This window comes from Amblyomma americanum, chromosome 11, assembly GCF_052857255.1.
Source record: "Amblyomma americanum isolate KBUSLIRL-KWMA chromosome 11, ASM5285725v1, whole genome shotgun sequence".
In the NCBI taxonomy this organism is placed as follows: domain Eukaryota; kingdom Metazoa; phylum Arthropoda; class Arachnida; order Ixodida; family Ixodidae; genus Amblyomma; species Amblyomma americanum.
In genome coordinates, this window is record NC_135507.1 from 78,487,750 (window position 1) to 78,503,426 (window position 15,677).

The 15,677-nt window shown below is 45.7% G+C and overlaps 1 protein-coding gene across 1 annotated transcript; it reads right to left on the reverse strand.

Moving 5' to 3' along the window:
* Nucleotides 1-767: 767 nt before the first annotated feature.
* On the reverse strand, nucleotides 768-14,277 carry LOC144109731 (serine/threonine-protein kinase PLK1-like). The gene is made up of 3 exons (XM_077642528.1): nucleotides 14,107-14,277; nucleotides 4,267-4,383; nucleotides 768-1,085 (listed from the first exon to the last, which is right to left on the reverse strand). Exons 1-3 carry the CDS (start codon nucleotides 14,275-14,277, stop codon nucleotides 768-770), a joined length of 606 nt encoding a protein of 201 aa, XP_077498654.1.
* Between the last annotated feature and the right edge of the window lie 1,400 nt (nucleotides 14,278-15,677).

Here is a 15,677-nt window from a genome sequence, read left to right on the forward strand (position 1 = left end):
AGTTTGCGGCCTGTCAGTGTCCGCGGGAATCCCGACACTCTGTGGTGCCAACATCTCAGCACGACACAGCTTGAAGGAGTGCGGGCACAGCCATGATATGACACCCCTACCGAGCAATCACCGCGAAATGGCGACGTATAAGTGCGGGTAAAGAACGCTCGTGGTGCACGAAAGTGCCCGGTATTGAAGGTGAAGAGCGAGATATATCATTATCTTAACATGAAAAGTGGCCTAATAGCGGTTATTATGAACAATATTTCCATTGCGGCAGTGGTAAGTTACTGGCAGGAAGATACCCATACTCGGTTGGGTACCTGGCAATCATGCCAATAGGTTTTAAAACATAGTTTCTCTACAAATTAAGGCCACTTCCGGTCTGGTGACCGGTGTCTGCGAATCCCAACATCAGAGGCGCCACAGCGAAAGGACTTTGTAGACGACTGCACGCCAAGTCAGTGGCAATGAGGGTTGCAAATCAGAGTTCGGGCTCGTGGCGTAATTTGATGATTAAGAGAAACACCTTGAACTGGCGGATGAGATAGCAAAAAAGGAAGAATCGCATGCGGTGTCTTCTTCTGCGTTAGTTTGTGTCTCGTCTAGTCTGCGCTGGTTGACACAATTACGATAATGAGCGCCCCATTCACTGGTGCATAGGTTTTCTTGGAACTATAAATTCAAGCACCTAAGTGTTATGATACCTATTACAGATATCCGCAAGCATCAATCTTGTAACCGGTTGCAAACATTTGTGCTGAATCAGGTCACACTCACATGATGCACCCGATGGACCAGATGTCCGCTTCGTAGCTGTAGCCCTTGATGGTCAGCATCTCGGGGTCCATGTAATTGGTGGTGCCGCAGATGGACCTCATGAGTTGCCCCTCGTAGTGTACGCGGTTGGTGAGTCCGAAGTCGGCCTCCTTGAGTTGCGAGCCTTTGGCGATGAGCAGGTTTCCTAGCTTCAGGTCTCGGTGGATGACCTGTTCCTGCACCAGGTACTCACAGGCGAGGAGCCGCTGGCGCAAGAAGTACCGAACCTCTGGCTCGGTCAGCGTCTCACGGCACTTGCGCACCTCCTCAAGAGACTGCACAATAAATGCGGCAATGAAACCTGGGGAAGACCCTTGAAGGATAGACGCGCTTAAGAACATGACAAAGAAAATGGGGTCCCTTAGGAATTGACTAGGCACATTTAGCGCACTTGCTCAAATCACGCAAGTCATGAGAAAGCTTGATTGAAGTAATTGCTTTTCGTGATAGAAAACACAGCGCTCACTGGAGGGCACCAGAATATTGCAGGGCTGTTTTCGAAGCAACGAAGGAAGTTTTCAGCTTTTGGCTGCGCGCTAAACTACGATTCAAGAACGCAGAATTCTCGCAGAAATTACCGCAAGAAATGAAGGCCCAAATAGACCCTGGAACAACCTAATTTTATAGCAGCGGTTTGGATGATAGACAACCCTAAATATCATCAAGCCTTCAAAAGTAATTAAGCATCGTCAGTTGTGTAGGGGACAAAAAGTAAGAAAAAAATGACGCCACATTTCTGCTGTAATGTTCTTTGGGACATTTCTGTTCGCTTTGTACAAGGATTTTTTTTTTGGCACTACAGTTTGCAAGACCACACCTTCCGCCGGGGTCACGCACTCAGCGATTCTCTTTCATTAATAAAGATTAAATGAATGAATGAATGAATGAATGAATGAATGAATGAATGAATGAACGAACGAACAAAACGAATGAGTGTGCTCTTGCCAGGAGCGTCGTCTGAGCATCGCTCGGAAGAATGAAAGCGCAAACGGCTTCGTTGATTGAGCATGTTGTCTTGAAACAGCCCAAGTAACAAGAGCGAAGACGAGCCAATCCGCAGCGATTTCTTGTCTTCACTCTTGCGTGTTGCGTTCTTTCCAGACGAAAACCGCGGCCGAGTCAAGAGCGTTTTTTACGACATAATGGAGTGTATTTTGTCCCTGAGAACGCGTACCGCCTAAAGCTATAGAAAGTCTTGTATAGCATAGGCTTTCATAAAGCGGACACTAGATGATCTTCGGCAGGGAAAATTCGGTGTTGTGCAAAATGAAATACGACCGCTATGGAGAGAACTGAAACACGCCATCAATCCGGCCGCGCGTTCCGACTTGGTTTGCACGTACTCTTGCGTTCGGGCTGTCTCGCTCGCGCATGAATAATAATGGCGACTGCGATAGCAAAAATTAATGTGGATTAGCTCAGCTAATATAGGATTTACAAAGCGAAAGATGTCGGCGATCACTGTGTTCATTGGCGTTGGCGTTGACAATGTTCTAGACGGCGATGGCTTTGCGGAACGGAAGGGCGCATAACTGGCTCCCTGGATATGCGGATGTCTCACTCGAGCTTTGATACATGTGGCGGTGGTGAGAGAAAGATGTGGCCTGAATGCACGAGCGCTGAACGCGTTGTGACTGACATGCAGCACTACAACAATAGCTAGGCAGCAGCGATAATTTGGTGATCAATCTCTTGTGATCAACCATTAATTGCATGCCACCTCCGAAGGTGGCAGGGAGGGCGCACTGCCTAGCCAGTGCGCGGAATGCAATCAAAGCAGGCTTTTGCAGTTGGACACCAAAGCCACGTACACGAAAGCGAGATTGGGGTTCCCACTGACCCACGGAGATAGTTGTGCACCTTTACTTGAAAACGAATGGTTGTGCAAAGTTGTGAACGACAATGAAGTCTATGAGCGCCGTCGGCTCACTCGTTTTGTTTTGTTTTTGAGGAAAGGAAATGGCACAGTAACCGTGTCACATATCTCGGTGGACACCCGAACCACGCCGTAAAGAAAGGGATAAAGGAAGGAGGGAAAGTAGAAAGAGAAAACTGAAAAATCGATTTGGAGGAAAGGTGCGGCGGAACACCTGTGGATCGGTGCTACAAGTGGCGCATGCGCCGTAGTGAGTAGGGAGCGAGAGAGAGAGAAATATCCGCGGCGAGGCGCACGTTGTGACGTCATGTGCCTCCTCGGAGCACCGCCACGGGGAAATCCAACTTCTCGGCCAGTAAAGCTTTCGCTTTGAAAGCGTACTCGAGAGGCTGGCAGTTTAACACTTGGGGAGAAAGGTGCCTGTCAAGGTGCGGCTTCACGATAAGAAGGTATTTGTGCCATGGATGGTGAATTGCTGCCTGCGCATTGGGCGTCGCCCATAGTGACAACGCAAGCGACTCGATGATAAAGCAGAGCTTGCCAGATCTAATCGTCGGAGTGAAAGCGACATAGCAAGAAGGAAGGCCCGAAGGTTAACGGATAAGGCTCAATGTGGCTAATCTACTTGCAAAGAGAAGTGAAGGGGCCATCTAAACGACCAAGAGGATTAAAGTGCAGGGCGCTACGCATAGAAGCGAAATTAATTCTAAAAAAGGTTTCGTGCCGACAGCGCAAAATTTCACTTGTCGGTGGGTCTTCATACTGAAGAGGGCGCGATGGATGGGAGACGAGGAGCAGGCACCGCAAGCTCGGTCTATCAAGAAGAGCCGTCTTCGAAATGCGCTTGTGCTGCCTTGCTCCTCTAGTTCCATCCTGTGCTGTTCTGTATATTTTCTCTTTCTGTCTTCCGCTTTTAACGCGGGAGCATCATGCATGCATTACCCCTATGTCGTCGGCGACCGCTTGACCCTTCGCAACCGCGGAGTAGCCAGCAGGTACAGCGTTCAGGGTGGTGTCGTACGCGCGTGCGTGTGTGGGTGGTGTGTCTGGGTGGCAGTAGCACCCAGAAGAAGTAATGCTTTCGCATTCCTACTCGTAAGCAGTTTTAAGTTTGTGCCGATTTTTTTGTCTCTGGTTTCTTTAAGTTTAATACACACAAACTAGGCTGCATGGCTACTCTGTTGGTGTCCAGTCCGCGCTGTTCTAAATGTGATCTTGCAGTCTAATTACTGCATGGATGCAACCCTGAGCACCGTGGTATAAGCTCAGTGGCTATGGGGCTCGGCTGCTGACCCGAAAGAAACAAGTTCCATCAAAGCCGCGGTGGTCGCTCTTTCTCGGAGGCGAAATGCAAGAGGCCAATGTACTGCGCGAAGTCAGTAACCGTTAGAAAATTGAGGTGGTCGAAATTATTCCGCAGGCCTCCGATACAGCGTTCCTCACAGCAAGAGTTGTTTTGGCACGTTAAGCACCATTAAACGAAATGAAAACGAACCTTGATAACCACATCCACATTTTTGAATTAAGGCAAAGAAATTAAGTGGAAATATATACCACCGAAAGCAGGAATGTTAACACACCTGTCTTGTGCACAGCTCCGAGATGATGCACACGTTCTTGACGTCCTCAAAGTGGCTGTGGAAGCGAACGACGTGCTTTTGGCACAGGGCTCGGTGGATGTTGATTTCCTCTTCGAGCTGTAGACAACAAATTAATTATTAACATCGCCAAAGCTTGTATTAAGCGTAAGTAAAAGAAAGAATTGCGGTGGACTACGATGCTGCTAATTTTTATTAATAAAGCGTTACGCTAAAAAGAAAGAAGCCATAACGATGATAAAGGTAATCGGTCACTAGAGCGGTATATATTGCAATACACGGCTCTACTTGTATTTGTCTTACCACAATGGAGTAAAAATTTTGTCCCCTGCTTGAGATCATCTTCTGCAGATAAAGGGTTACAGGAAAATTTATGGTGGCATTAAAAGCACAAGGAAAGACTGAAGTTTGCCGGTCTCGATACATTACCGTGTCAACGGTGTTACTTCCGACGAAAAGGGAGGTTAGATAAGCATTAGAAAACGCCAGCAAAAACAACCCACAGGGGCCGTATTCTGTAAGGACCCATTATCCTTATCGAATCTATTTGGTCCGCTTTTTAGCTGTGTGGTCGTCGAAAATCGTGAGGTAACTTCTTTGATTTCAGTGCCGCATTTTTTGACCAAAGCGAAAGCGGAGAGGCCATAAACGATGGATTAAACTTTAAGGTTCGTTTTCTGACCTCGCACATTTCTTGCGACTCGCCTCACTCACACCTTCGTAATTCCGTAACGCATGAAAATAAAATGATTCTTTTGTGGAAAACTATTCCTCAGACGTTGAGGAGCATGATAAATATCTCGATTTTTCTCTATACGTGCAGGACTATGTTATTTTTGTAAGAAACATTTTCATGTAACTATGCACGCATAAGTACTGATCATGTAAAAAGAACTAATCACGTCATCATACAGAACAGGGTTTTGTGTACATGCTGGCATAAAATAATTTGCGCGCCTTCTACTCAATTATTTAAGACTTTGGGGTGACTTGACGAGGTTGTTAATTATAATTACCCAGAACTGCACCAGGTATGGCTAAAAATAAAAGGCATTACTTAAACTAGCGTAGATATTTCATATTTGCACCAAGTTTAGTTACATATCGCATGCATAAATATTGAAAACACTTTTCATTGCCGCGTCCCCTCTCAATCTCGCCACGTACGTGTCTACTATTAACTTGTCTGGGGCTGCTTCTTTCCAAACAAGCTTCGCGATCATGTACTGCCTCACGAAACACGACACATGCATGATGCAATGAAAAAGCTTGTGGCGTTTAGCACACTTTAGGTACGCGATTCTAAGCAGGCCAACGCGACCGCGTAAGATTGACAAAACTTACCAGACCTCTTTCTACTGGAATCAAATAATTCCGTCGGTCATATTAAGAAACAATTTAATATAAATATTAAATGCCATGAAACGCGCCATTAAAGCATGCTGTACTATTAACAAAAGAAAGCATTCCTTGGGGGCGCGTGAACCTACCAGACTTCTTTCTACTGGAATCAAATAATTCCGTCGGTCATATTAAGAAACAGTTTAAAATAACTATTAAATGCCATAAAACGCGCCATTAAAGCATGATGTGCTATTAACAAAAGAACGCATTCCTTGGGGGCGCGTGAACCTGCGGGCGCCCCGTGCCCACCGGCTCAAGGTGATAAATACGTGTGCAGCTACATATGTGTGTTTTTTCCTTGTGCAATAATCAGCCTACTATCCTGATGTTCAGGTGAATGAACACAGTAACTTGCATGCTATTAAATGCACTGAGTGGCAGTGCCAGTCGAATAACAGACTTCACGCTCTACTACCGTGGCCCATCGCCTGTTAGCCAGTTTCTAAATGCTATATTTATGTGCGAGAAACCTATCGAGGCTAATTTAAATTTCGTTTTATGCTACTAAGCGGATCCATCAGTGACGATGCAGGTCATCACATGCTTATTCTGCAGTGCACAGGCATGATACAGCCGCCGATAGTTGCCACAGCTGCGGTAGGCACGGGCAGGCGCAACCTGTTTTGCCTGCCAGGCGAAAGTCGCTGCTGACATCAGCACCACCGCATCTTGGTTACGTCGCGGGGTGGAGGAGGTCTACATCCTGTCAAAGCTGGGAGACAGAAGAACGAAAGAATACTCCGTCTCAAGGAGTGGCAGTCAGAGAATGGACCTTTTGCCAGTGATCCACTACCCAGCTGCCATATAGAAACGTACCCTTCCCGTTTTCGGGTCCCCCTAATCTCCCTCGCATTTTTTCTGCGATAATTTATTTACAATGGTAGGGTGGGGTATACAGCCTGTAGTTAGAAGCAGTGTTGGTTTCGCTTAGCCAAAACAGACAAGCGTGAGTCATCTTTTGGCACACCCTGGGAACACCTTCCCTTCCGCACTTCAGCCGGCTATTCCGTATTCCGCGTATGACTTCGTCGCCACTCGCAATACAAGCCTGGTGACCGTGTACGAGTGTGGACGCCGATTCGAGGACGCGGCCTCAGTGAAAATCTTCTTGAGCCATCATTGTTTGCGCTGTCAGTGTTTATTTTGCATTTTCTTTGCTGCTGTTGATCTTACTTTTTGTTTAAACATCAGGCTGATGCTTTTTGAGAGAAGTAATGCCGCGTAAGTGTTGTACTACTTGCTCGTTCGTGTTCGAAACCGTTGGCGCCCGCGTATACCACTTTATTACCCGAGATGCAATCAGCGTTATCTGGAAGGACTGCAGCCAGGCGCAACTATTTCGACATTATTCTGGGTTGTTTCAGATTTTTTTTAGCGCCTTATCTTGAAGGTGCCTCCTCGATTACCACCGAGCACGTTTGTTGCTATCGGCGTCGCCGAATTCTTTCACTTTATTCATCGGTGGTAGCCACTTCAGTAACTAAATTACTGCTGAAATACTTCGGTTCATGTCTCCTTCACTGACTATAATTTCACAATGGAGCAAATCAGACTTCGGTAAAAGGGTTAGATGTGTGCTTTGTAAAAGCATTGAGATCATCCTGTTGCTATTCGTGGTGACTTTGAATGAAAATTTCGCCATTGCACAAGCGACTTCCAACTGTTCTGGATAAATTTCCTATTAGTGGTTTATGTTAAGAATAATGCAAATTGCAGTTTAATAGAAGAAGAGATATACGCCTACCACGCCGACCACGTGTGCTCTTTCTGTTCATAAAAATGGCAGTACACCTTAATTCTCATGGCGTCACGGGTTTGAAAGCGAAAATTCCATAACTACAATGGTTTCCGAGAAAGTCTCATTATGCGCCCTGCTTTACTATGTTTTTATAGGTTTTACGTATTATATAACTTTATGTATTATACATTTTATATCTGTATTTATATATCTCCCCTTCCGAGCGTTTACCCGATTGCAGTATGTGACTGTTGTCAGCTTAGTTCAGGAGGTGCGACTATGTGTGGCGCACACCGAGGCGTATATAATTTGGAGAATAGAGACGGTCGGAGAACTCTTTACTAAGCGAAACCAGTTCAGAAGCAAGACTATTTTGCCAGCCAGGCCATGAACGTTTGACATCACGTTGACATCACATCGCGTTCCTGACCGGTGCGCGACGGTTTTCAAAACGTAGGTTCGTAGCATCATGTGCCCGAAAAGAAGGCACGCTATTGGTTGGCACCATTCGTCGCGGAGCTGCAGGCAGTGGCCGCACCTGGTCGGGCGTGGCCCTTCTATTGTAGACGCCCCTCTTCCCTTATCTTGCTTCTGGAGTAAGCCTTCTGGATGCCTCAGGTCATGCAGGCTGCTGGGCTTTCCGGAGAATTGAGCTGTTTTGGGTTATCTCATTACACCTTGACTAAAACGCCTTGCAGCTGCTGAGACTGACTCGTCTTGGGGTTCGTTGTAAGCTAGAAAGGGTACCATGGACAACCAGTACTATCTCCGCCACTCTCAGGCTTCCTCCTAGCTCTTTAATTACGCTTTCCTGCTGTGTAGATACAACGGAAACATGCGTGACCAAATAGTAGTTAATCGTTTTCCAGGCGGGAGTCGGCGTTTTTGCATGACAAAATATATCTGTTATTAATTTCATTCGGGCAAGTTTGTTCATAGTTTGAAAACTACATTCTAGCGTCGTATGTGCTTTGTGCTTTGGCTTATTGCGCATGAGCGAACTTTTGAAAGTTTGTATGACAACGAGCTTTCACGCGGTGTCTGAGCCTGTACATATTCTACTGATTTTTCTGGTAGCAATAATTACATGGTGCTAAACGATGAAGTATTCTTGTGCAGGTGTTGTGTGCTCACTTTATGAGGATACACAGTGGAAACCACACACAAGCCTCGTACGTGGATGCCCTGGAACGGTAGCTGGAATAGGGAGATTGGGGAGAGCCGAATACTGAGGGAAAGGTGGACAGAAATGGAGGAAAGCGTGGCCGCTAAAGACATAGTAAATGAGCATGGCGGACATGACAGCGCAGAACATGAGCACGGAGTGGTCAATTGGTTTTGTAGCTTGGACAACTTAGAGAAAATAGGTCAGGAAGTATGAATCAAGAGCAACTCTGAAAAAGTGACTCATAGGGAAGGGAGTGATACCTAGGAGATTAACGATGAAAAGCCGAGAGATGAGGGCAGAGCCAAAAGTGTGCGAAGGGACAAAGCCATAATGGCGGTGGTAACAGGTAGAGGATAGACGAAAGTCGGAGAGAGGGAGAGAGTACACACATGCTTATCGCCGGTGACTCAAACCAGAGACACAGCGCCTCAACTAAAGTGGAGGGGGTAAGGGAGATAGGTGAGTGGCAGCCGGGGTTCTCCCCGAGAGGACAGTGAAGGCGGTGATACCAGAGACGAAAATCCCCTCTTTTACCAAGATGACGTGCGCTTGGAGAAATGAGGGGAGACTCTTCTGCTGCCTAGAAAATTCGTTCAAAGCAAACGCATGTTCGTGACGCGGGCGGGACCCAGTTCCACGAGATCCGTACTCTGCCTTCGAAGTGCTGCGTGCTTGCTTGACAGCTGTTGTCATCTGTCGTTTGCGCATGTGCTGAAGAAGGTGATGGTTTTATTTCAACCAGTGGAGAGCCGAACATGAGCTGACCGGCCGAGTGAAAGAGAATGTTATAAGGCGTCAGGTGGTATAAAGACCTATTCACACGACGGCCGGTTGGTCGGCGGCTCGCGCATCACGTGTTCAAACGTCTCTACAAACTGATCTGCAGTCCGATGCTGGCAAGCAGACACGGCGGAGCAGAAAAACAGACGACGCAGTGGTCAACGAAAGTTTCTTCAACGCTGGGAAGCAGGAAAGTTACGAAGACGAGCTTTTTTCCGCACCCTACCAACCCCATCTCTCCGATATCTCCCCTCCACATCTCTGCATGTCTATCCCGAACAATGAACTAACTACAGTCACATACAACGCAAGAATAAATCAGCAAACACCACCTCAAATGAGGCCCTCCAGCGGATGGCGTTCTTATTCTCTCCTTTGACCGATTCTCTCCCTCTCCCCCTGATCGGTCACCTTTGGCTCACTATCGTGAAATCGCAGGGAGAAGAAGTAGAAGGGGGAGTAACTAGAACTTAATCTTATTAACCGGGGCTTGATGGAAATCGGTCAAAATGAAAGAGACAATAAAAGCACTAGCCACGCTTTCAAAACATTGGGAAGAGAAACGTTGGCTTGACCTGCACTACACAACCATAGTGTGATATAGTGCTCCAAATACTTCATGCTGACATCTAATCTCAGTCAAGAAAGAGTCCAATAAAGAGGACAATTTTTTTTCTCAAGTGGGCTGCCTGAAGAATTCATTGTTCGGGTGAAATTTTGCTTGGGTACTTTTTCTCAAAGTGGGTGCTTCCTCAGGGGACATGTTTTCGGGGGATGTATTTTCCGGGAGCGAATCATCCGGGCACATTTTTTCCTACACCCAGTTACCAGACCCAGTGCGCACAGCTTCGCGGCCCGCTGCTGGATCCCGCTGGGAAAAGCCTACTTGACAGGTTAGTGCATGGAGTAGGCGTTTTCCGGCGATTTGAAAGAAATGACATCCATTTTAGTGCAGGTGGGGCGCAGGGACCGACAGGGGCCAGGTAGGCCATGCAGTAGCTTTATTTATGGGGTCGACGAGAACTCCAGGCTTCAGATTAAGTATCAGCGAAGCGTATAATGCAATAGTGAAGGCCGGGACAACAAAATGGCCACTAGGAGCATCAGGAAGTAAATATATAAAATAAATTTAGCACAGGATCAGGCGCGCAAACATGTGTAAGGGCAGAGAAAGAGCGATACGGTCAGAAATAGATCAGGATTTAAAGGAAAGTGAAATAGGTGTATTCGCTCTATTTGAAATTCAGGGATGTAGACTACCCAGTGTTTATCGATGGCTATACAATTTAGAGTAGTGCAAAAGGTAAACAGCGGAGTGAAGGGGTGAGGCACTGGTAAGTTGTTACGTCGAAAAACAAAAAAACAAGGTATAAAATAAAATTGCAAGGAACGTGCCTGGGTAACGGGAGCTATCGGCGATAAAAGGCAATGGCTATCGGTAGCTTATTTATCGACGGTGGACTATTGCAGGCAAGAAAACGATCTCGTAAAATGTCTCGACGAAGGCATGGAATAGTTGAGAGACGATGTCGAGATGATTCTGTCCGGGAAGAACGAATGTGATCCTGAAGTATATCGACGGTTGCACAAATACTAGCCGGACCTCAATACTATAACACTGTTAGGAGGATACTCTAATAGAGGACCTCAATGTGAAGGAAACATCGCATGGGATTTTGGAACGCAGTCCTCCACTGACTGCGAATTTTGCAGGAAGTCTGTAGCACGTAATTCTAGTGTACGTTGTTTTGTCCTTAAGTCCGGCAGGGGCTGCGCTACTCTGGCGTCCTTAGTAGAATGTTCTAACGCTACACACGCGCGAGCAATTTGCGTAACTGCGGTCGCCCACTAAGAACTTATCACAGCTGGAGCGGGCTTTTTCAGCTGTTAGCGAAGACAGGCGGTTGGTCCTGTCGAAAGGCGCTTCACATTTGCTCATTTTACATTTACCATCGCGACTGGACATTGGAGTCAAAGAAATCAATGAAGAAGGACGCTCATTCGATTTTTCAATCGGTGGCTGTCTGCTCCAAGATCGCTTTTTATGCTGTGTTGACATCTTCTAAAAACACATATGTACGCAGTGCAAAACGTTAAGGAAGAACAAAATGTTTTTAGGCCACTTCGAACCTTTTAACAGATCCTACGCAATTAACCGGAGCTTTTGCTTTTCGTCTTGTTGAAGCTCGGCCTGCACACCTTGAATTTAACCCGCGAAATCGTGTTCATTAAAAAAATGTGATAGGAACGAGAATATAGAGGAACAAGCTATGCGTGGACCTCCACTGATTCGCCGTCTTGCCCAATGTGGATGGATGGAGGATATCAGTGTCCCGTTTGAAACGGGGTGGTAGCAGTTGCCACCATGCTCGGCTTTTTTTTTTGCTTGGTAATTTTTTAAAGGTGTAATAAACTGGTCTGTAAATTCACCATTTTCTTCAAATACAAATCTTAATCCCGCTCTTCTTCCAAGATTAGAATAGCTTTTTCTATCTTCTTTGCGCAGATTCATTCACATAGCCAAGGTGGCCTCTAAACCCTAGGGCCTCTGAAAGAGTGACTGTGTCTTCATCGACATCCCTCAGAGAGCGCCACATTCTTGTATAAGATGTTCAATTCTTTCTGTATGTACCGATCATTGCTCACGTGTCATCTTGTTGGTTAAATTTACTTTTGTATCTTCGCGTTCTAAGACAGCCCGAACTAGCTGTAAAGTGTAGGGCACTGACTCTTGAGATATCAGAAATATATTCCTTAAAGATGTGGTTTCTACAGCTTGCATACAGTTCTACATTATTCTTTTTACCACTGAATTGATCCGGTTTTTACTATCAAGGTTTTTTAAGAGCCGTTTAAAGTTCTTTATTTCTCCCTCGTTTCTTCCTGCATATGTGCTGTCAAAGTGAACAAAGGAGCGAAACCCTCAGAGTTGTTGCCAACGTTCCGACAAGAGGACAGGACTTCCTTCGTCTGCGCAAAGCATTAATCATTGGCGGGGTTTAAAAAGGGTCATCCTTCCGGGGATGAAGGCCCGAATACGGTGAGGAGGGTGTGAAGTGGGAATGGTGTTAGGATGGAGGGGGTGAATGTTGACCAGGCATGATGGCTGCTAAAGTTGATTAACCGGTTGACCTCTAGAACTGTGAAAGGAGAAAGGCAACTCAGCAGAAAGGATTCCGAGGGTGTGGAGCGTGGAGAGATGGCCAGCGTGGCCTTGAAAGGTTGTGTGTCCAGCTGTGACGGGTGGCTTGGTATGACTGGCTGTGTTGACCTGAAAAACTCAGATGAAGGATTAGTCAGCATGGTAGAACGAAATACCGAAAAAGCAAATAATAAAAGAAACAGAGAAAACATGCGGGCGAGTTCAGAGAAGGCATGACGGGAAGTGTGTGAGGGGTGGAAAGGAATGCGAAGAATTGTTCCTGAGAAATGGGGGCGAAACAATCAGGGAACGAGCTAAAGATAAAATTGACCAAAGAAGAAAGGCCAATATTGCATAAATATTTCCTTAAATGAAGGGATCAATGCGCTCCTCTACGCTCTAACCTAAAAAATACACCCACATTAAACTGAAGTGTATATCTCGCTGCTTCAATTGCTACTCACGCTCAACTATTTTCAGTTCGATTCTTGTTATTACCTTTAAGTATTTGAAACAAGTATGGGCACTTTCTTCGCACCGAATTATGCCAATATTTCTATTGAGCTACTGGAGTCTAAACATCTAAATTCATCTTCAAGAAAACCGCTCATATACCTTCGTTACGTAGACGAAATTTTTTTTAAATATAGGAACACGGATCTGAGACCCTAAAACGCATCCGTCTCGCACATTAATTCGTTCCACTCAAGCGTTAAATTTGCCGTCCAATATTGTACAACGCTATTCAATTTTCCCGACACTACCGTCCATTTATAAAATAGCCAGCTGAAAGCCACACTCTACAGCCCGACAGCATTACTTGGATTTCACTGGCCATCATCGTAGACATTGTAAGCAAGGCATATTTGTAGGACAGCCAAGGCGCCTGAGAAGAATGTGCACTGACGACGACCACTTTAAACCCCTTCTGTGACTAAATAGCACCCTAATTGGTAGAAACTATACTCAGAACTCCTTTTGTTAATGCTTTCCAACGAGCGATGACTTTAAAACGAGTCGAGGTGCCTAAGAAAACGAACAAAAACTAACAGTGAGCGGCCTCCTGCACTTTTAACAAAATGTTCGAACACCCTTCTGAACATAAACAACATTCTGCCAGAATGCCATTCTATTATAACTGGCAACGATCGTCTCACCAAAAATAATTCCCGACGCATCACAAACCTGAAAGACATAGTACCGTCTGGCTTGATAAGGACAGTAACTGCATGCTCTCGACCTATAGGCAACGCATGCAAGCACTTACAAGGCGGAAATAATTGTAGAAGCCCGACAAGTGACTTCTGCTTCGGTATAAAGACTAGCTTTCACTGCGCGTCGTCTGATATTATCTTATAGTTCAATGCTCCTACTGTCAGGAACAATATATCGGAAAAACCTGGCAATCAATGAACACCAGACTAAATGGTCATCGAGCTGACACAGCAGTGAACCTTTAGACGGTGGTGGCGGAACATTTTATTCAACGCGGTCACAACTTCGATGAACTTAAATTGTTCTTTCTTCAATCAGGTTTCAAACCTGCAAAGGACAGGACACGCAAAGAAGCATTCCTAATGAATTTAAAACCTTACAACCAGCTGGAATCAACATATCCAGAGGAAACTGCGAATCTCTCAGGTACATTTCGGCCTTGCCGTAATTCTTTAGGCAGGTCTTGCGCATGGCCAGGGAATTCACCAGCTCCTCACACCTTCGATGAATTGTTTCTTCCAACCCTAGACTTCCGCCCCGACCCATCCCTTACCCCCTGAATCAATTTTTTCCCTCTTCTTTGATCAATTTTAACTTTAGCTTGTGTCCTGCTTCTCTTGCCACGCCTTCTCAGGAACACGTCTTCCGCAATCATTTCCACCCCTCCCCCCATTTCCTTTCATGCTTTCTCTGGACTCGTCCCCATGTTTTTCGGCGACAGTCTGTGTGTGTCTTCCCCTGGTCCTGCGTCTTTTTTCGATGTTTTTTTCTCTTGACCATGTTTTCACTTCCTTTATGGTAATTTTTAAGTTACGTTTTTATGATAATTATGATAGCTTTAAGTTAATAGTTCCATTTGTCGGGGAACGTCAGTCTGCTATGAAGATAAAATTGGCCAAAAGAGTTATGACGCGACTACACTGTATCACATAGCAAGAGTGGGTGCGTAGCACCTGAGTTGATACCTGTAATTCATTTACCTCTCTCTCTGAATCTTAATTTATGCAAAATTTAGGGGCCACCCGCTTGTTGCAGAATGTTCGAACTGGTTTAGAATGGCTTGGCATGTTCATGAGGATAAAAATTACTAATTGCGATGAATCCCAAAATAAGTGTGGGATTCGCCCCTTCAGATGGTGGGTGGGGGGGGGGGCGGTTCGTATCCCTGCAGCCTAAGCGTTGGTCGCAGGGGGTACCGGTTGGTATGAAACGATTCGTCGTGCTGTGATAAGTAGTTGTTAATAAACTATTAGCTGATATAACGAGGAAATATACCGGATATAGTGAAGGTGGCTGTAAATCGCAATAGTAGTTCTAAATCCATCAGGCAGATGCCGCCACTTGTGGGCTAGGAAAGCAGTGGGCCAGGAAGGTTTTCCGATACATGTATATCAGGAATGTTGATATGAAAGTGAGAAAGCGAACTGAAAAATTGACAAGCAGATATCTGGGTAGCAGTAGGGGGGCAAATCAGCAATTATCGGTTAAGAAAAAGGTTAAAGAAACAGAGAGAGCTCTGTGGAAAACAGTAATGCTGACGAAATTGGCTCTGGGAACATACAGGACCTTTAAGCTGGAAATTGCCCAAGAAAATATCTATGATAATTGTAGGGGATGCTCTTTGTTGTTTGAGGCCAGGGCGGGAGTTTCGCGGACTAAGACATATAGAGTCAGGTACTACGAGATAGACGCCTTGTGCGTTGCGTGCGGAGAGGAGGAAACGGCGGAACACTTGATACTTTTCTGTAAAGGACTTCACCCTACAGTGGAAAGCAGCGGGGCTGATTTATCCAAGGCATTGGGGTTTAAGGACAGTGAAGGAAAAATAAATTTTAAAGGGGTACAAGTAACCAAGCGGAGGTTATCTGATTGGTGACTAAAATCAAAGCAAGAGTAAAACACCTCTTGATTTAAAGGGTTCAGCCTTGTTCATCCATCCATCCGTC

Coding starts and splice junctions, on each gene's coding strand:
- LOC144109731 (XM_077642528.1), bottom strand. CDS start 14,277: ATGGGTCGGGGCGGAAGTCTAGGGTTGGAAGAAACAATTCATCGAAGG. Junction 4,384..14,106: donor TGATTCCAGCTGGTTGTAAG/GTTTTAAATTCA, acceptor TGTTGTCTACAG/CTCGAAGAGGAAATCAACAT. Junction 1,086..4,266: donor CGGAGCTGTGCACAAGACAG/GTGTGTTAACAT, acceptor TTTATTGTGCAG/TCTCTTGAGGAGGTGCGCAA.